Genomic DNA, 20870 nt, shown 5'->3' on the forward strand with positions numbered 1-20870 from the left:
CATCATCACACTAACATTTCATGCAAAATCATTAAATGTAAAAACACACCACATTAACTCACTGCAAAAAATGACTTTCTCACTTAGTATTTTGGCTTGTTTTCAGTAGAAATATCTAAAAATTCTTAAATCAAGATGCTTTTTCTTGATGAGCAAAATGACCTAAGTAAATAAGTCTAGTTTTAAGACAAATAATATACAATTTAAGTGAAATTGTCCTTAAAACAAGAAAAATTATCTGCCAATGGGGTGAGAAAAAAAATTGTGAAATAAGATTTCTTTTTTCTTAAACACTTAATTCAAGTAAAATTTTCTCACCCTATTGGCAGTTATTTTTGCTTGTTTTAAGCACAAATTTTATATTTTTTGTCTAAAAACTAGTATTATTTTCTTAGGTCATTTTGCTCATCAAGAAAAAACATCTTGATTTAAGAATTTTTTGATATTTCTACTGAAAACAAGACAAAAATACTAAGTAAGAAAGTCATTTTTTGCAGTGCTGTTTCAAATCTTTGTTACAACAACAGGACAAAAGATATTTTTTATTTTATCTTTTTTTTGCATAGAAAAATCTAGATCCAAGCTGCTTACACTTGAACCCATCACACAACAAAAACTTTGAACAAGTTCGAATCCTGGTTCGAGGTCCTTTACCGATCCCGTACCCCTTTCTCCACCCTGTACTTTCCTGTCCTCTAATTACATTACTATCTATCGAATAAAGGCAAAAATGGATAAAAAAGCATTTAATAACTCCTAGCATAATATGATGAATAACCAGGGCCAGAAAAAAGAATGAAAGTTCAGAGCAAAATGCCACAAAAATTAACCTCACCATTTGTTAAATTTAAAAAAAAAATGTATTCTAGGTCTGTTTAATTATTAATGAGATGATTTTGAATACACTTTGACATAAACATACACAGTGGGTTTTATGTGGTTCGTAGATATCATAAAGAGAATAAATGTCCCAGAAAAACACGTTTTAAAGTTAAATATGAGACCTTAATTAAAGTGAAAGTTGTATTTTGTTTTTAGTACACAGTTTTTTTAAGAATGTCTCAAATTTAGAATGCTTTAAATTAAATCAAGCTACAAACCCTCCGAAAAGGGGAATTTTTTTTAACTTCCTTAAATGTAATAATGTTACTGTAAGCCCGGCTAATACAAATGTGGTCACTTAACATGCATCACTACAAAACAAGTGAAGTACACTAGAGCAGAGAGATTACCTTTACCTGACAGAGCGGCGTATAAACACTGCCTGTGTAGTTCTGCTGAAGAGCTCTTACATCCATTCTGCTGTATCTCCAAACAAATGTGTCCCTATCAATAATACATCCCCTACGGCCCCCAGCACAGGGACAGAGACACAGCACACAAGCTGCCCTTCAAACACACGCTCTAAAAAGCATCACGCAGGGCAGCTTCATTATGTAAGGACACGAAGCTCCGCCCCCTTCTGTCTCCGCCCACCAGCTCTGCTGTTCTCTGTCATCTAAGCGTTTTTATCCTCCATGTTCATTCATCCCACATCTGCTACCAGACACCCATCTTTCTTTCTCTGTGGAAAATCCGTCTTTCTTATGACATCATCTCGAGTGGAAATCCTCGCTGGTTTTTGTTTTCATATATTTCATGAAAGCATTTTTTTTTTTAGATGCAGCACAGCACGTGTCGGAGATTTATGTCAAAGAAGGAAAGAATGAAATTTGGGACGACCTAAATTAACTTCTCTTTTAATTCTTGAGGGGATGTAGTTAAAATTAAGTCATCAGGGTGATAAAAAGCATACAGTAGTCACCCAAAAATGAAATGACTGCCTGACTATATATGAAGAGCTCAGATGCTAAAACCCTTTGTGTGTGTATGACATGTTTTCTTTTAAATGAGCATTTTAGATTTTTATGTTTAGGTTTAGTCATTTCACTTTAATAACAGTGAAATGGTTATTAGTTAGTAATTGAAATGCCTTATTTTCACAAATGTGGCCCTGAACCACAAAAATGAGTTGCATGGGTACACTGCCAAAAATATATTTAAAAAAAAATCTTAGTATTTTTGTCTTGTTTTCAGTAAAAATATTTAAAAATTCTTAAATTAAGATGCTTTTTCTTGATGAGCAAAATGACCCAAGAAAATTAATCTAGTTTTTATTTTATGTAGATTTTGTGCATAAAACAAGCAAAAAATCTGCCAATGGGGTAAGCACATTTTTCTTGAATTTTTTTTTTTTATTTAGTGTTTAAGAAAAATGTTCAAGATATTTTTGCTTACCCCATTGGCAGATTTTTTGCTTGTTTTGTGCACAATTACTTGAGTTTCATATTTTGGTCTAAAAGCTGGACTTATTTTTTTGGGTTGTTTTGCTCATCAAGAAAAAGCATCTTAATTTAAGAATTTGTAGATATTTTTACTGAAAACAAGACAAGTTTTTTTTCTTTAAAATATTTTTCCAGTGTATATTTGTAGCAATAACCAACAATACATTATATATACATTATACCAAATTATCAATTTTTTATGCAAAAATCATTAGGATATGTTGTAAATGTCCTTCTGTAAATATATAAAAAAATATATTTAGCATTAGTAATATGTGTTGCTAAGTAAGGACTTAATTTGGACAACTTTAAATGCAATTTTCTCAATATTTAAATTTTGCACCCTCAGATACCAGATTTTCAAATAGTGTAATCTCAAATATTGGCCTATCAAACCATACATTAATGAAAAGCTTATTTATTCATTAAGATGATGTAAATCTTAATTTTAATAAAATTACCTTTTGTACTCCAGGGTCATGTCACAAATGTCAATTTGCGAATTTCATTGCTATTTAAACAAAGCCTTTCACAGCAAAACCCTCTTAGTACATGCTTTTTCGGCAAAAATCTCTACTTTTAAAAATGTCTCAAATCACTCTTCGCTGTCCTTCCTGAATAAAGCTAAAAGCTTGGTCAATATCCTAATATATTTAGTAAATGGGGTAAAAAACTAAGCTTGACAATTCAAATCTGATGTACTAATCACATGCAACAGATCTTTAGGGATGATCGAATGCCTGTACATCCAGGGTTTAAAAGACAGATGGACACTAAAGAAAACATCGATAACTGAAAAATATTTCTTCATTTCACAATGATTTTTATGATCTGTCAGCAGATGGTTAACAGAGATTGCTTGGCAGCGCTTTTACATCCAAACCCAGACTATCACATTCTTGTTGCTAATAAATGAACTTCATGATGGTTTCTATTTATGTACCAACACTTAAAAAAAGCTAGAACGAGCTGGATCATTACAGGTGAATCCATATAATACAGCCAAAGACATAAAAGCCTCTTTTGCAGACCTACATATAAACATAAACCAATGAGGAGAAAGCCTTCTCTAATAAATGCATATATTACATAAGGTCATGTCACGTATGAGTGTGCATAACATGCTTTGAATGCAGCCTGCAGGCGGTCAGCTGCAGAGGACACATGCATGAACTAACAATTTATGTGTGTGAACAATTATGTCATTCATAAGGCTGTAATATAAGCTAAATATCTCAGCCTTCCACTGTAATAAAAGTACATTATATTAAATTCACTATTGCTCACAATTAACATTTTTCTTAACCTCCAGTATTAAACTTTAGCATTTAATCCTAAATGTGTAGTTTTCAAATTTAACAGGGATTTTTTTTCCGGGAACGCAGGCTGTTGAATGGTAAGCACTTACTGCTGCATTCTGTGTGATCTTTCCTGTTGCATGAATGATCAAATCCATAAACGATACACAATATGAAACAAAAATCATGTTTACCTCTGACTGCAGCTCCTTGTTCGTCTGTTTCAGGAGATCCAGCTCCTCTATAGACTGTGTGAGAAAACCTTTGGTTACACAACTGACTTTTAATCAACAAACATTAAACAGGATTCCCACACCTTAGTTAAAGGAATAGTCTACTCATTTTCAATATTAAAATATGTTATTACCTTAACTAAGTATTGTTGATACATCCCTCTATCATCTGTGTGCGTGGACGTAAGCGCTGGAGCGCGCTGCGACGCTTCGATAGCATTTAGCTTAGCCCCATTCATTCAATGGTACCATTTAGAGATAAAGTTAGAAGTGACCAAACACATCAACGTTTTTCCTATTTAAGACGAGTAGTTATACGAGCAAGTTTGGTGGTACAAAATAAAACGTAGCGCTTTTCTAAGCGGATTTAAAAGAGGAACTATATTTTATGGCGTAATAGCACTTTTGGGAGTACTTCGACTCGGCGCAGTAACACCCTCCCTCTCCCATTATGAGAGTGAGAAGGGGAGCGGACTTTTCAGGCGAGTCGAAGTACTCCCAAAAGTGCTATTACGCCATAAAATATAGTTCCTCTTTTAAATCCGCTTAGAAAAGCGCTACGTTTTATTTTGTACCACCAAACTTGCTCGTATAACTACTCGTCTTAAATAGGAAAAACGTTGATGTGTTTGGTCACTTCTAACTTTATCTCTAAATGGTACCATTGAATGAATGGGGCTAAGCTAAATGCTATCGAAGCGTCGCAGCGCGCTCCAGCGCTTACGTGCACACACACAGATGATAGAGGGATGTATCAACAATTCTTAGTTAAGGTAATAACATATTTTAATATTGAAAATGAGTAGACTATTCCTTTAACTTTAAATTCAAGGACCTTTCAAGGACTTTTCAGGTCCAATACCCTCAAATTCAAGGACTAAATGTGAGGACACATTTCATTCAAGTGAGAGCAAGGTTACAATGTGTTACATTTTAAGATAAATTGTTACAGTTCCCTTTGGAGGGAACTCGCGCTGCGTCACTGCGGTGACACTTTGTGGACGCCTCCAGGCGTAAGTGCGTCTGAATGTGTATATCAAATTCAACCAATGGTGAGGCTTAACGACAAAGACAGGGTGACGTGGGAGCCTGTCTGAAATATTGCCAAAGACGGCGTTACAGGGACGCAGGAAATATGGCAAGGGAGACGCAGCGTCTTGTTCCCTTCTCAGGGAACAACAGTTACATTCGTAACCCGAGACGTTTTCATGTGTCAAACACAACTATGCAAAAAAGCATTTTGGTATAAATCAACATTCACATACAGAAGATATAAGCAATTAAAGCGAACAGTTTAGCACGTGTGCAAAAAAGGTTTTTATGATATTATCCTACACTACACAGGGAATAATATGGATTTTTTTCCAGAAAACTTCTTGCATAAAATAGATTCAAGCACTTTCTATAACATGTATATATGTATGTATTTTTTTTTCAAAAACCTCCCAGGGCCTTAATTTTTTCCCCCCAGATTCACAAGGATTTCAAAGACCTGTGGGATCCCTGATTAAAAACACCCAAAACCCGCTAAAGGACACAAACTGTACTAAATAATGCCAAAGCCTTTAATATCATAAAATGTATTTGAATTTCATAAAGTGATTTTGGTCTGGAAAAAAGATTGAGGTTAAGAAATAAAGTGCCAAAGGCGTGCATTACATGTGACCCTGTCTGTGAGGCCAAAGTTTCATAATCTAATGTTGAGGTTAGAAGCATTAAAGTTTGATTTTACTCATTGATTTCAATCTTTGACCTTCCTTAGTCAATATTAAAAATATCAAGATTATATTTATAAGCTAATTGACGTCCCCAGCTTGAAAGTCAGAAGGTCACCTGTGTTTGGTCCTTGTAGGCCTGCAGTTCAGCAACCTGCCGTTCCAGATCTGCGGTTCTGCTCAGCTCTTTCTCGGTTCGGCCCAACTTCTCCTCCAGTTCCTTCATCTGACGCTCTCTCTCCTCACACTCCACTTTCTCCCGCTGCTGTCGGGCTGCCGCCTCCGTCTCCAGCTCCGTCTTTTCCCTGGACACCTGATCCAACTTCTCTTTATCCGCTTTAACGTTCCTCTCCATCTCTGCAACCACACGCACAGAGGGAGGAACATTATAGAGAAGCTTGTGCAGCAAGATTTGTGCTAAAATGATCATTTCAACCCAAATTACACACAAACTGGATCACCGTGCATGCAAAACTGCCCCGTTGTGAATTACGCCGGTCTTTTATTACACGAATGTGCAAAAACGATTCTGCAGAGCACTACAGATTTAGGCAGATTCACACAGGCGGAGATGCAAACTCACAATGGATCAGGTGGTGGTTATGTGAAGCTAAATGTGCTGTTGATGAGTCTCGTTTTAAGTTACCTTGCATGGCTTGTGTAGCTTTATTATTTTCCTCTGACACTGCATCAAGCTTTTGTTTCTGGAAATAAAACATTAATAAAATGACATGAATACATGATTAAACGAGCGTGTACCTTTTAAGCTATTAATAACCATAAACTTTCAACAGTTTATTAAAGGGATAGTTCACCAAAAAATGCTAATTAACTCCACCTTAAGTTGTTCAAAACCTGTTTAAATTTCTTTGTTCTGCTGAACCTAAATGAAGATATTTTGAAGAATGTTACCAAACAGATCTGGGGCACCACTGACTTCCATAGTAGAAAAAAATAATCCTATGGAAGTCAATGGTGTCCCCATAGTAGAAAAATTAATACTATGGAAGTCAATGGTGCCCCATATTAGAAAAATTAATACTATGGAAGTCAATGGTGCCCCTATAGTAGAAAAAATTATAATATGGAAGTCAATGGTGCCCCCATAGTAGAAACATTTATAATATGGAAGTCAATGGTGCCCCCATAGTGGACAAATTAATACTATGGAAGTCAATGGTGCCCCTATAGTGGAAAAATTAATACTATTGAAGTCAATGGTGCCCCACATAGTAGAAAAAAATAATACTATGGTAGTCAATGGTGCCCCCATAGTAGAAAAATTAATACTATGGAAGTCAATGGTGCTCCCATAGTGGACAAATTAATACTATGGAAGTCAATGGTGCTCCACATAGTAGAAAAAAATAATACTATGGAAGTCAATGGTGCCCCCATAGTAGAAAAATTAATACTATGGAAGTCAATGGTGCCCCACATAGAAGAAATATTAATACTATGCAAGTCAATGGTGCCCCACATAGTAGAAAAAAAATAATACTATGTAAGTCAATGGTGCCCCCATAGTAGAAAAATTAATACTATGTAAGTCAATGGTGCCCCCACAGTAGAAAAATAATAGTATGTAAGTCAATGGTGCCCCATAGTAGAAAAATTAATACCATGGAAGTCAATGGTGCCCCACATAGTAGAGAAAATGATACTATGGAAGTCAATAGTGCCCCCATAGTAGAAAAATGAATACTATGGAAGTCAATGGTGCCCTCATAGTAGAAAACATAATACTATGGAAGTCAATGGTGCCCCCATAGTAGAAAAATGTATACTATGGAAGTCAATGGTGCCCACATAGTAGAAAAATTTATACTATGGAAGTCAATGGTGACCTCATAGTAGAAAACATAATACTATGGAAGTCAATGGTGCCCCCATAGTAGAAAAATTAATACTATGGAAGTCAATGGTGACCCCATAGTAAAAATAATAATACTATGGAAGTCAATGGTGCCCCATAGTAGAAAAATTAATACTATGGAAGTCAATGGTGACCCACATAGTAGAAAACAATAATACTATGGAAGTCAATTGTGCCCCGCATAGTAGAAAAAAAATACTATGGAAGTCAATGGTGCCCCCATAGTAGAAAAATTAATACTATGGAAGTCAATGGTGCCCCCATAGTAGAAAAATAATAGTATGTAAGTCAATGGTGCCCCCATAGTAAAAATAATAATACTATGGAAGTCAATGGTGCCCCCATAGTAGAAAAATTAATACTATGGAAGTCAATGGTGCCCCCATAGTAGAACAATTTATACTATGGAAGTCAATGGTGACCTCATAGTAGAAAACATAATACTATGGAAGTCAATGGTGCCCCCATAGTAGAAAAATGTATACTATGGCAGTCAATGGTGACCTCATAGTAGAAAACATAATACTATGGAAGTCAATGGTGCCCCCATAGTAGAAAAATTAATACTATGGAAGTCAATGGTGACCCAATAGTAAAAATAATAATACTATGGAAGTCAATGGTGCCCCATAGTAGAAAAATTAATACTATGGAAGTCAATGGTGACCCACATAGTAGAAAACAATAATACTATGGAAGTCAATGGTGCCCCACATAGTAGAAAAAAATAATACTATGGAAGTCAATGGTGCCCCCATAGTAGAAAAATTAATACTATGGAAGTCAATGGTGCCCCATAGTAGAAAAATTAATACTATGGAAGTCAATGGTGCCCCCATAGTGGACAAATTAATACTATGGAAGTCAATGGTGCCCCCATAGTGGAAAAATTAATACTATGGAAGTCAATGGTGCCCCCATATTAGAAAAATTAATACTATGGAAGTCAATGGTGCCCCATATTAGAAAAATTAATACTATGGAAGTCAATGGTGCCCCCATAGTAGAAAAATTAATACTATGGAAGTCAATGGTGCCCCCATAGTAGAAAAATAATAGTATGTAAGTCAATGGTGCCCCCATAGTAAAAATAATAATACTATGGAAGTCAATGGTGCCCCCATAGTAGAAAAATTAATACTATGGAAGTCAATGGTGCCCCCATAGTAGAAAAATTTATACTATGGAAGTCAATGGTGACCTCATAGTAGAAAACATAATACTATGGAAGTCAATGGTGCCCCCATAGTAGAAAAATGTATACTATGGCAGTCAATGGTGACCTCATAGTAGAAAACATAATACTATGGAAGTCACTGGTGCCCCCATAGTAGAAAAATTAATACTATGGAAGTCAATGGTGACCCAATAGTAAAAATAATAATACTATGGAAGTCAATGGTGCCCCATTGTAGAAAAATTAATACTATGGAAGTCAATGGTGACCCACATAGTAGAAAACAATAATACTATGGAAGTCAATGGTGCCCCACATAGTAGAAAAAAATAATACTATGGAAGTCAATGGTGCCCCCATAGTAGAAAAATTAATACTATGGAAGTCAATGGTGCCCCATAGTAGAAAAATTAATACTATGGAAGTCAATGGTGCCCCCATAGTGGACAAATTAATACTATGGAAGTCAATGGTGCCCCCATAGTGGAAAAATTAATACTATGTAAGTCAATGGTGCCCCCATATTAGAAAAATTAATACTATGGAAGTCAATGGTGCCCCATATTAGAAAAATTAATACTATGGAAGTCAATGGTGCCACATAGTAGAAAAAATTAATACTATGGAAGTCAATGGTGCCCCCATAGTAGAAAAATTAATAATATGGAAGTCAATGGTGCCCCCATAGTGGAAAAATTAATAATATGGAAGTCAATGGTGCCCCCATAGTGGACAAATTAATACTATGGAAGTCAATGGTGCCCCACATAGTGGAAAAAATAAAACTATGGTTGTCAACGGTGCCCCATAGTAGAAAAAGTAATACTATGGAAGTCAATGGTGCCCCCATAGTGGAAAAATTAATACTATGGAAGTCAATGGTGCCCCACATAGTAGAAAAAAATAATACTACGGTAGTCAATGGTGCCCCCATAGTAGAAAAATTAATACCATGGAAGTCAATGGTGCCCCACATAGTAGAGAAAATGATACTATGGAAGTCAATAGTGCCCCATAGTAGAAAAATTAATACTATGGAAGTCAATGGTGCCCCCATAGTAGAAAAATTAATACTATGGAAGTCAATGGTGCCCCATAGTAGAAAAATGTATACTATGGAAGTCAATGGTGCCCCTATAGTAGATAAATTAATAATATGGAAGTCAATGGTGCCCCCATTAGGCCTGGGGCGGTAACCGGATTACCGCCATACCGCGGTCACGTGACCCATGCCGCGGGTCTGAGCCCCTCACCGTCATAACCGCAAAAAAAAAAAAAACTTGAAACATTGGCCTGCAATTGTGTGTATATATGGGGGGGATGTTATACACGCAGCTTTTAAACAACAGCAGCTTGTTAACAGAACATTAACTGTTAACTGATATGATTTTAATATTAAATTGTCATTGAGTAGAAATACAAGTGACGTTGTCTGTGACTCGGTAAAGGCAATACAAAATTTTATTTAATTTGAACGTGCAAACAGCCGCAACAGATCAACAACAGAATCAGGTTTCACATTATTAAATTGTCACGCAACATAAAGAGCACGCGATCAGTCCGAGGATTAATATCCAAAGAGGTTAGATCGTCTCTTTTTCATCTAGCCTACCACAGTGGCCAATTCTGCAGCAGGACACATTTCAAAAAGTTTTGCTTTTGCGTCTTCTTTCTCCGTTTCTGGAAAAAGACAGATGTTTATGGTAAGTGTCTAGGATAGAAGCGGTCCCGAGCACGCGAGACAGACGCGGACTGCCCGAGTGCGCGCGAGAGGCAGACGCGGGATGACGGAGCGCGCGCGAGGCAGACGCGGACTGCCCGGGGGCGCGCGAGACAGACCGTGTCATTTTGCCCACACACACGCGTCTCCGTGCATCTTCCAAGCTATACTCAAGCACGGACACATATGCAGTACAAGTGATTTCTCATACAAATGGTTCTTTTACCAGACCGTCAGGGCAGCAATAATTTGCGTCATTTACAGGCCATTCATAAATTAAGGATAGAAAAGTGGCGAAATGTCTGTAGGCACGTAAGTGTGGACACGCACAATGCGTTAACTTTTTTTTTTTACTGATAATATTAATTGTTCAAGTTGTTGAATGTTGAAATTGAAGAAATGTGAAAGGAAATAATATTCACTTTACATGTTCCTTATGTTGTTTATTGAACATAAATAAGTCATGCATGTTATTTAACTCATTGTCTTGCCAATAAACCGCAAAACCGCGGGAATTTGTTGATTACCGACCGCGGTAAGAAAAACTCCAAACCGCCCCAGCCCTAGCCCCCATAGTAGAAAAGTTAATACTATGGAAGTCAATGGTGCCCCCATAGTGGACAAATTAATACTATGGAAGTCAATGGTGCCCCCATAGTGGATAAGTGGAAAAATTAATACTATGGAAGTCAATGGTGCCCCACATAGTAGAAAAAAATAATACTATGGTAGTCAATGGTGCCCCATAGTAGAAAAATTAATACTATGGAAGTCAATGGTGCCCCACATAGTAGAAATCAATAATACTACGGAAGTCAATGGTGCCCCATCATATACATCAAGGTAGGCTTGAGGGTGAGGAAATTTTGATTTTGGGTGAACTATGCCCTTAATAATTTTTCACAATGCGAAATAAAAGCAGGTGTTATCAGGCTGGTGTAAATGAGATGTACCAGGTCCTGTAGCTGTTGCTGAAGCGAGGTCTTCTCCTGCTCGGAAGAGATGAGTTTCTGCTGGAACAGAAGCACTTCTTTCTGTCTGTTTTCTAGCTCACTGTTCAAATCTTTGATCTACAAGAACACAAAACAAAGAGAACTGAAACCATCTCTATAATCTCCATATGAATATTACCGAGCACGATTAGTAAACTCAAACCACGTCAGTAAGGAATAATGAATGGACCTTCTTGTCCTGTAATGGAGGTGAGGCGGATCTAGAGGTCTCAGCTCTTAAAGTTCTCAACTGAAGCTGAAGATCTGCCACCTCCTTCTCCAGCTCCATGATCCTGGACCGCTCGGACACCGTGGCCACCTTCGGCAGAACATCAATGCTCAGTGACCGTATGTAATTTACTGGGTAATATAATTAAATTAAATCTTCACAAAATAAATGTTGTCATTTATTGGCCTGTTGAATCTTTAAATGATTCCAATCCCACGTAAATTGATTTGATGATGCAGCAATAAACTTGCTAATATTCCCTAATGCAGTGGTCTCCAACATGGTACCCGTGGGCACCAGGTTGCCCACCAAAGCACTTTACATTAATATCCTCAATATTAATTTTAATATAAAGGCGGGGTGCATGATTTTTGAAAAACACTTTGGAAAAGGGAATCGGGCCCAGTACCAAAACACACTTGTAGCCAATCAGCAGTAAGGGGCTATCTATCTAAAAAAGGTCCAGATTCTATTGGGGTAGGGGCGTGTTTGTTTGGGTGAAATGTCAACATTGGCTTTCAGAGATCATGCACCCCGCCTTTAATATCCGCTCTATCCTCAGTTTCCGGTTGTAGAAACTATGGCAACACGAGTGGACAAATGCAAAAGTGGTGGTTATACAGAATCTAACATGCAGCTGTTGTGCCTTCCAGGTAATTCATTACAATGGCAAAAAATACGTACAGGTAATAAAACATTGATTCATTACCTCATCCATGAACATGATTAGCGAATTACATATGTCTCTGAATGGTAAAAAAACATCTGCCATCAATCCACACTCCTTTATAACATCATTAAGCTTTCCCTTTGTTATTGTCAAATAGTGACCTCTAGTGGTCAAAATTCTACATATTGTGCCTTTAACCAAAAAAGTACACCCTCCCCTGATAAATCCTGCAAAACACTCTTAACAAAAAAACACCTTAAAAATAATTAAAATGAAGACTTTAGAAACTAAAATTCATAAAAACGGAAAAGTACGTCAACAGTTAGTGGTGTATTCCAAAAGGAAAACGTCAAACCTACCTGAACCCATCACGAAATAAAAAAATCACTTAATCAATAAAAAACAAAACTTCTTCCACATACGGCGATCTGACACGCAACTCATGCACTCATTTACCCTAGTGTCCTCTAACTCTCTCTGGAGTTTATCTGCTTTGGTCTTTTCAAAGAGAAGACTCTGTTCAAGTTCCTTAATGTGAGCATGCTCCAGTTTGGTCTGCGTCTGTTAGTAGACAGAAAAAGAATAGAGAAGAGAGAGAGAAACAGCAAGGGCACGGTCACGTGCAGCCAAAAGCCGAGTACCAAGAGCTTCATGCGGATCTTGACATCATCATCCTCTTTTAGGGACAAAGGCAGCAGTGACACAAAGACACAGAATGGTGAGAGGATGAGAAAAACAACAACGGTACAATGGAATTCAAAGAATATGATTGGCCCGTAAAAGCAGGACAGTGAATGAGAAATGGAGGGTGTGGATACATGAAAAAAATGAATGAATAATTGAGTAAACAAGACTGAAGATGAATGCATGAATGAAAGAATGAAAGAAAGAGAAAATGAATGAAGCATCAAAGAAACTCTGGGTTTGAAGTGACTACAGATCAGCTTGATGTTGGACAATGAAAAATGAATGTTTTTATGGAACAGATCCTCAGTTCTTGATAATAAAGAATTATAAACAAATAAAAATGATCTAAATATATAAATTGCAAGAATCTATCAATTTTTCCTTCACCATACACTATAAATATTCTTAGACCAAGAGTTAACCTCATTTTACAGGGATGTATTTTGGCATGAAACAGACTGACACGCATTCAGAGCAAGTCTGTGAGAAGATGAAATGTCCTGTAATGTTAGATCAATGCACTCTTAATTATTCATAATCCACCAAAGGGACAAACTAAGAACAAATCCAACTAATAATCACATTTTAGATGATGTAAATCTGTAATAATGCTCTGCTCCAAATGTGTCTTGTTAATACGATATAAACATGTAAATAATTACACACAGACTAATCTGGTAAATGTCATCTGCATTGGTCCTCTCATTTTTTTCCAATGTAAACGTGTGTTGTAGGATCACTTTACCTCCAGGTCACCTTTGGTAATGCAAGCTTCCTCTACACGAAACTGCAGGTCCTCCACTTTTCTGTACGATACAAGAGACATCATTCATGGTCCTAGAATTGTTTCTTATTGTAAAGAATTAAAGGGGACATATCATGAAAATATTACTTGGGTGCCCAGTGCTTTTATTAACCTAGAAAATGTGAAAAAGATCAAGCCAGTTTAGGTAATTACATTTTTGCTCCCCTTGTGATGTCACAAGGGGATCTTAGTAGAATTATACCACCCCTTAATCTGGACTATTCAACCACGACACTGCCATTTAGTGCAGAGAGAAAGAGAGAGAGAGAGGATAAATAATTCACAGCACGATTAAGTTTTAATTTCAGCTCATTTGCATTTCATCAGCTCATTTGCATTTAAAGGACAAACCCAAAAACGGCACATTTTGCTCACACCTACAAAGTGGAAATTTTAACATGCTAGAATAAAGTATCTATATGGTGTTTTAAGTTAAAACTTCATATATGTACTCTGGGGACACCAAATATTTATTTTACATCTTAAAGAAGTCTTGTGAAATGTCCCCTTTAAGCATATGTCAAACGCTTTTACCTTTTCTCCTCCTCCAGTTGATTCATCAGCTCCACTTTATCTCTGTCTGCAGTTTCCACGAGTCTGCGCAATTGGTCCATCTTGGCTTCCATCTCAAGGGTATACTTAAAAAACAGGTCAAGTTTTTAAAAAACAATTGAGATCAAAACACACAAGTCTTTTTATTGTAGCTGGTGGACCTTGGTTTCCACATAAGATGAAAAAAAACAAGGTTTATGGGATGGTTCCATTACAAGGTAAAAAAAATTCTTAGTATTTTGTCTTTTTTTAGTACAAATATCTAAAGATTCTTAAATCAAGATGCATTTTTTTGATGAGCAAAATGACTTAATAAGTCTAGTATTTAGACAAAAAATATCACATTAAGTGAATTTGTGCTTAAAACAAGCAAAAAAAAAATCTTGAAATAAATTATGTTAAACTTAAAGGAACAGTATGTAAGAAATGTATATCAATTAATCGTAAAATGGCCCTGATATGTCACTAGACATTAAGAAATCATTTTTATTTCAAATACTTATATCATTGACAACAGTGGTCTGGCCAGGATATTGTCATTTAAAAAGTGGAGTTGCAGCCCTCAACTGATGTTTAAGTTGTCATTTTGTGTATTGGCCACCAGCTGTGTGATTGCAGTACCAGTTTTGGCCACAATCCTACATACTGTTCCTTTAATTCAAGAAAAAAAGTACTCCATTGGCAGATTGTTCCCCTTATTTTAAGCACAAATTCACTTAAATTTTTATATTTTTGTCTAAAAACGAGATTTATTTTCTTATGTGTTTTGCTAATCAAGAAAATGTATCTTAACTTAAGAATTTTTTGACTAAAAAAACAAGACAATAATACTAAGTAAGAAAATCTTTTTTGCAGTATGACTTTTTACACAAATATCAAATTTTAGTGATTTTGTGCATAAAACAAGCAAAAAATCTGCCAATGAGGTAAGCAATTTTTTCTTGAATTTAGTGTTTATGAAAAATGTTCAAGATTTTTTTTTTGCTTACCCCATTGGCAGATTTTTTTTGCTTGTTTTGTGCACAAAATCACTTAAATTTGATAGTTTTGGTCTAAAAACTAGACTTATTTTCTTGGGTCATTTTGCTAATCAAGAAAAAGCATCTTAATCTAAGAATTTTTTTATATTTTTACTGAAAACAAGATAAAAATACTAAGAATTTCTGCAAAAAATGACTTTCTTACTTAGTATTTTTGTCTTGTTTTCCGTAAAATTATCAAAAAATTCTTAAATTAAGATGTATTTTCTTGATGAGCAAAATGACCTAGGAAAATAAAACTTAAAACGCTTAAAACGAGAAAAAAAAAATCTGCCAATGGTCATTTTGCACATCAAGAAAATACACCTTAATTTAAGCATTTTTTGATATTTTTACTGAAAAAAAGACAAAAATACTAAGTAAGAAAGTCATTTTTTGCAGTAAATCCTTTAACCATAACTACATCCTTTAACATCTGCTCACCTGTTCCTGAACCTGCCTGAGCAGCGCCAGCTCCTGCTGAACTTCTCCAGCGTGGCTGGTGGCTCTGGCCACCTCCGTCCTCTCCATGTCACGCTCGGCCAGGAGTTGCTCAATGTGTTGCTGCTTCTCCTTCAGCGCCTCCTGAAGTGCTGTGGTGCCCGAGATCTTCCGCGCATAACGTGCTGACGTTTCTGTAAGCTGGAGATTAGACGTTAATATAGAGAGTATGGGGGTAAAATCTGAAAAGAAAATGGATGTTGTGAATGTGGATTTACCAGGCCTGCTCGGCTGGGTTTGCCTCCGACTGAGGAGGCCACGGAGCTGAGGGAGCTCACGGAGGAGGCGCTGGGGCTGTGCTTCAGGGTCGACCTACGTCTCGAACTTTTGGATTTTGCCGGTGTTGTGGATGGAAAGCCGATGCGGGTCACCTTGTGCGTGGGAGCGAATAGGCCATACCTCGGCAGACACTGAAAATACCTGAAAGAGATTTCTTTACTGCTTTACTTCCCTAATGCAACATCTAAAGAATCTATTAGCCTACTATAATAATTTTTAACTATAAAATTATAATTTCGACAAAACCCAGTATCTTTACCTCACACCCGCCACTCCCCCATCATTCTTCCCAAGCGGCTCATCCAATTCAACGCCACACCATTCGCCTTTAGCAAAGTCAGTTTCACCCAAAAAACGCACAACACCTGCTTTAGTTCCTCCGACCTTAGGAATGCAAACACATGATCAAAAGTTAAATGATCGCAACGTGGAGCCAATAAGTGTAAAGACAAACCAGACAAGAGTCTTACCAGCACGCGATCACCCAATTTAAGTTCCCGTTGTAACTTCTTAGCTGAATCGGTTTCGGACAGATTGGAGGTGGAGCCGCTGGCGGCCCTGGTTAGGTTTGTTGAGGTCTTAGTGGTCGTGGTTGCATTAGTAGTTTGAGTGTCTTGAACAGCTTTGGCAGGAGAGGTCTGGCTGGTGGATGTCTGGTTAGTCGCCTGACTTGCGGAGGTCTGGTTAGTCGCCTGACTCGTGGAGGTCTGGTTAGTCGCTTGACTTGTGGAGGTCTTGCTGGCTGATGCCTGCTCGCCATTGGCATCGCGCTCCGCCACGGGAGTGCGGGACAGTTTGGAAGGTCGAGTGAATATTCCTCGCAGGTCTTCGCAGTGAAAGTAGCGGATTCCGGACACAGAACCGTCATTCTTACCGATGGGTTCGTCCAGAACGATACCTGCCCACTGACCCGGTGCGAACTGCGTCCCTCCAATGAACTGCACTTGGCCTGGTTTGTTGCCATTGACCCAAACTCTTTCCCCGACAGAGAAGTCTGGCGCTGCTTCTTGAGCAGTATTGGAGGTTGGAGACATCGCTGCTTTGGGGCCAGCTGGATTCATTCAAAAACGACTTAATGGTCATGCTTAAATAATCCAAAAAATCCAAAACTATATGCTATAATGCATAGTTGTAGGAATGGTGTTCTGACGCTACCTGAAGCTAGTTATTAAAGTTTAAAATATGGATATTTTTATTACAAAAGTCATATCAATTACATTCTTTATTAATTCAGTCTTGCATGACTGAAATAACTGCCCAGAAGATTTGCAAACATGGCTGCCAGCTGGGGCAATTAAAGTGAACGTACAGTTGTAGATGAAGTGATTTACCTGCAGTAGGTGAGGTTTTGGTCGGCACCGCTGGTTTTCCGATCTTGGTGGGTGGTTTAATACCACTCGGCTTCCCTGTACTCATTGTCCCTGCTTTATGCACGTAAATGTGCTACTTCTGCAGGGTTTGGAAAAAATTCAAACTCCCCGAACATTGACCAGATAGGATTCCCTGAGAGATCAGAAAAAAAATGTTAATACAGATTAATAGGGCTGTCTCAATGATTAAATAATTGTCTCATTGCGATTGTTTGACATCATCCCAATGATTTCAGATCACCGCAATGATTGCACATCTCTCTAAAAAACACAAGGGGGAGCTGCAGCCCCTGTAAAATGAGACTGTATGACCATATGCTATTCTTAAGGATCTGCAAGGAACTGATTTTTTTTGCAGCCACTACAGACATGTGGTCCGGTACTAATATAACCTTAGTAGGATTGGCTACTATTTAAGGCTTGTTCTGGTATAGTCACTTTATTTTGATTGCATTTTTACTTTCAGTTATTTTTCAGAAACTTTATTGTGTTTATTTCTCATGAAGAATTTTCAGGTTTTGAAAGATATTTTTATTAAAAAATTACTTCTAAATACATGTCACGTGTATTCATATTTATTGCCAGGTAAACCTTCCAAAAGATTTAATTAAAATAATCACAACAATGTGTGAAAAATATTTCATGAACAAATAAAAAAAATGTATGAGAATTAAATGTCAAAGCAATAAACCAGACAATTAATTATCATAATCGTCAAAGCCTTTAAACCGCCAATTAATCGTCATAACGTCACAATTTAGTAAACAATTAACTGTCAGACAAATTTAAAGGATTAGTCAATTTTCTAAAAAAAAAATCCAGATAATTTACTCGCCACCATGTCATCCAGGATGTTGATGTCTTTCTTTGTTCAGTCGAGGAGAATTTATGTTTTTTTGAGGAAAACATTCCAGGATTTTTCTAATTTGAATGGACTTTAATGGACCCCAACACTTTTAATAGTTTTTTCAAAGGAGTTTCAAAGGACTCTAAACGATCCCAAACGAGGCATAATGGTCTTATCTAGTGAAACGATTCTCATTTTTGACAAGAAAAATAAAAAATATGCACTTTTAAACCACAACTTCTCTTCTTCCTTCAGCTGTGTGACGAGCCAGCGAGACCTCACGTAAGTGCGTAGTGACGTAAAAAGGTCACATGTTACTAGGGGTGACCCCGAATAGTCGAAGATTCGATGCATCGATAGGAGAAGCCTGATTCGACTACCAATCTCACAGTCGAATCGTCGCAGATGTGTTATGAAATGTGTTATGAAATGCGGACCATTTTAAACAATAAACTGACACAAAGACATTAAATATTATCATTCGACATACAACAATGTCGGAACGGTCCTCTTTCTCCACACTTGTAAACACTGGGGCGTAGTTTTGCACACGCGTGAGGTTGCGCTGGCGCATCACAGGACCGGATATAGACGAGAAGTTGTGGAATGCATATTTTTAATTTTTCGTGTCAAAAATGACAATCATTTCACTAGATAAGACCCTTATTCCTTGTTTGAAATCGTTTAGAGTCCTTTGAAACTCCATTGAAAAAAATTTTAAGTGTTGGTGTCCATTAAAGTCCATTAAAATAAGAAAAATCCTGGAATGTTTTCCTAAAAAAACATAATTTCTTCTCGACTGAACATCATTTGTTAAGAAAATTTGCAATTTTAAATGTAAACTTTAATCCTGAAATTTCACAATAACACGCAACAGTATACACAACAGTGGCGTCCTTCTTTTTTTGTGGGCGAAAATAAGCTTATTTATTGATTAAAAAGACCCTTATGACTGGTTTTGTGGTCCAGGGTCACCTACGTGCCCTTTAAAATAAACTTTTTTTACAGAAACATAACCACAGTTATCACTTTATATTCATCGTTTTTTTTTAAGTTAGAGGCAATAAGTGTCATTCTGATGATGATGATGGTGGATGTTCACACCATATTTCTTAATAATTATTGCCATAGTCATGTATAGTTGTTTACATAAAAAAAATACTATGGTACTACCATTGTACATTATTATTTACATAACAGTGATATCATGGTATCACTGGTATGGACCCTTTTTGTTAGTGACTATTATCAATATTTACATTTTGAAGTAGCCTAAATCTAAAAACTATAATAACAATGGTGGTTTGATGGTAACTATGGTTACCATGATAAATATTTATGGCAATGACAATTCAGAATACACAACACTCAACTGTTAACCTACCCACATTAGCTTGTTTACACACTCATGATATGACTGCTTAAAAATAAACAAATTAGTTGTTATTTAGGATTTTATAAAGTTAGCAATGTACGTTTTCGCGTTTTTAGCAAATATTTAATATATAAATATTATTTATAGCCATAACATTCCGCCATGCAATTAACGTTAGCGCTGTAAATTGATATGGACTTTGTTTTGATAACGAAATGTTTCACTGATTATTTTAGACAGCTAACGACCACAAACCAATCTCTTATAATAACAAAACAAATACCCTGAATGGTTTTTATCTCAAAGCCATTCATGAATATAATCAATATAATGTGGCTTGTCATGAATCAGAAATGTATCACATTTGTGTTTCCATCCGGTTATGAAAAGTGTCTGCTAGACGACATTAGCCAAAGATGCTAAATCCGCCACATAAACACATATGAGCTGACTGTTGAGCTTTGATAATAATGAAGTGATCTTTATTTCTTACCTGAAGTTTTTTAATGTGAATCATTCCTCCGTGATGTGGGAAATAAAGAGGTTTACAGTGTACAGTATGTGTGTGTGTTTCTGGATGATGATCTCAGAGGAGTGGTGATGATGTGATGTTAGTGGGTGAGGCAGATCAACACAAAGCTGCACCCAAACAATCATTTAATGACTCTGTGACTTCTGACGGGACGAACTGGTAATGTGTTTAAACCTGATATGTGCAGAGCTGCCATGAGCAGAACCCGAAAAAAAGTGTTTATAAAATGATGCTGAGGGGACTTTTATTGCGGAATTAGTTTGATGATCAAACACAAGTTCGGCAAAATGCAAATGTGTCGCTTGGCAATAAAAAGTGTCTAGACGTGAGAAAAAAATTAATATAAAGCAAAACATAAATCTAAGTAAATATATAATTATTTGTGGAAGGGAAAAAAACAACGTTTTTATTGAAGAATCTGAGCTGAATATCTTTGGCGGCCACTAGTGCTCAGAACTGAATAGTCAACATAAATATTTTGTATTCTGAATGCGTTTACACCACACCTATGGTTTGGTTTACACTTGCAATTATCTTGCAAAAAATACTGTTGTATACTACAATAAACGGCAGTAAAATTCCTAGACACTATTTTTGAAATTCATAAAAATTACCATAGTAAATATTAAAGTATTATACCGTTTTACCAGTTTTATAGTAAATATTACA

At 36.6% G+C, this 20870-nt stretch overlaps 1 protein-coding gene across 2 annotated transcripts in view; it reads right to left on the reverse strand.

The window, feature by feature from the left end:
* Window positions 1–20374, reverse strand: part of clip1b (CAP-GLY domain containing linker protein 1b) — a 34817-nt gene extending 14443 nt beyond the window's left edge. The window contains exons 1-14 of one of the 2 annotated variants that reach the window (XM_055207612.2): window positions 20163–20374; window positions 17409–17580; window positions 16548–17128; window positions 16337–16461; window positions 16017–16218; window positions 15742–15939; window positions 14261–14364; window positions 13667–13727; window positions 12691–12795; window positions 11526–11654; window positions 11297–11413; window positions 6217–6274; window positions 5689–5927; window positions 3817–3870 (exon numbers count right to left, since the gene is read on the reverse strand). In XM_055207612.2, coding sequence (XP_055063587.2) covers window positions 3817–3870; window positions 5689–5927; window positions 6217–6274; window positions 11297–11413; window positions 11526–11654; window positions 12691–12795; window positions 13667–13727; window positions 14261–14364; window positions 15742–15939; window positions 16017–16218; window positions 16337–16461; window positions 16548–17128; window positions 17409–17493 — 2058 coding nt within the window. In that variant the 5' untranslated portion in view covers window positions 17494–17580; window positions 20163–20374. The remainder of the gene's footprint in view (window positions 1–3816; window positions 3871–5688; window positions 5928–6216; window positions 6275–11296; window positions 11414–11525; window positions 11655–12690; window positions 12796–13666; window positions 13728–14260; window positions 14365–15741; window positions 15940–16016; window positions 16219–16336; window positions 16462–16547; window positions 17129–17408; window positions 17581–20162) is intronic. The other variant, XM_055207613.2, reaches the window with a different exon arrangement.
* Window positions 20375–20870: the final 496 nt, after the last annotated feature.

Source organism: Misgurnus anguillicaudatus, chromosome 12 (genome assembly GCF_027580225.2).
Source record: "Misgurnus anguillicaudatus chromosome 12, ASM2758022v2, whole genome shotgun sequence".
Taxonomy (NCBI): Eukaryota; Metazoa; Chordata; class Actinopteri; order Cypriniformes; family Cobitidae; genus Misgurnus; species Misgurnus anguillicaudatus.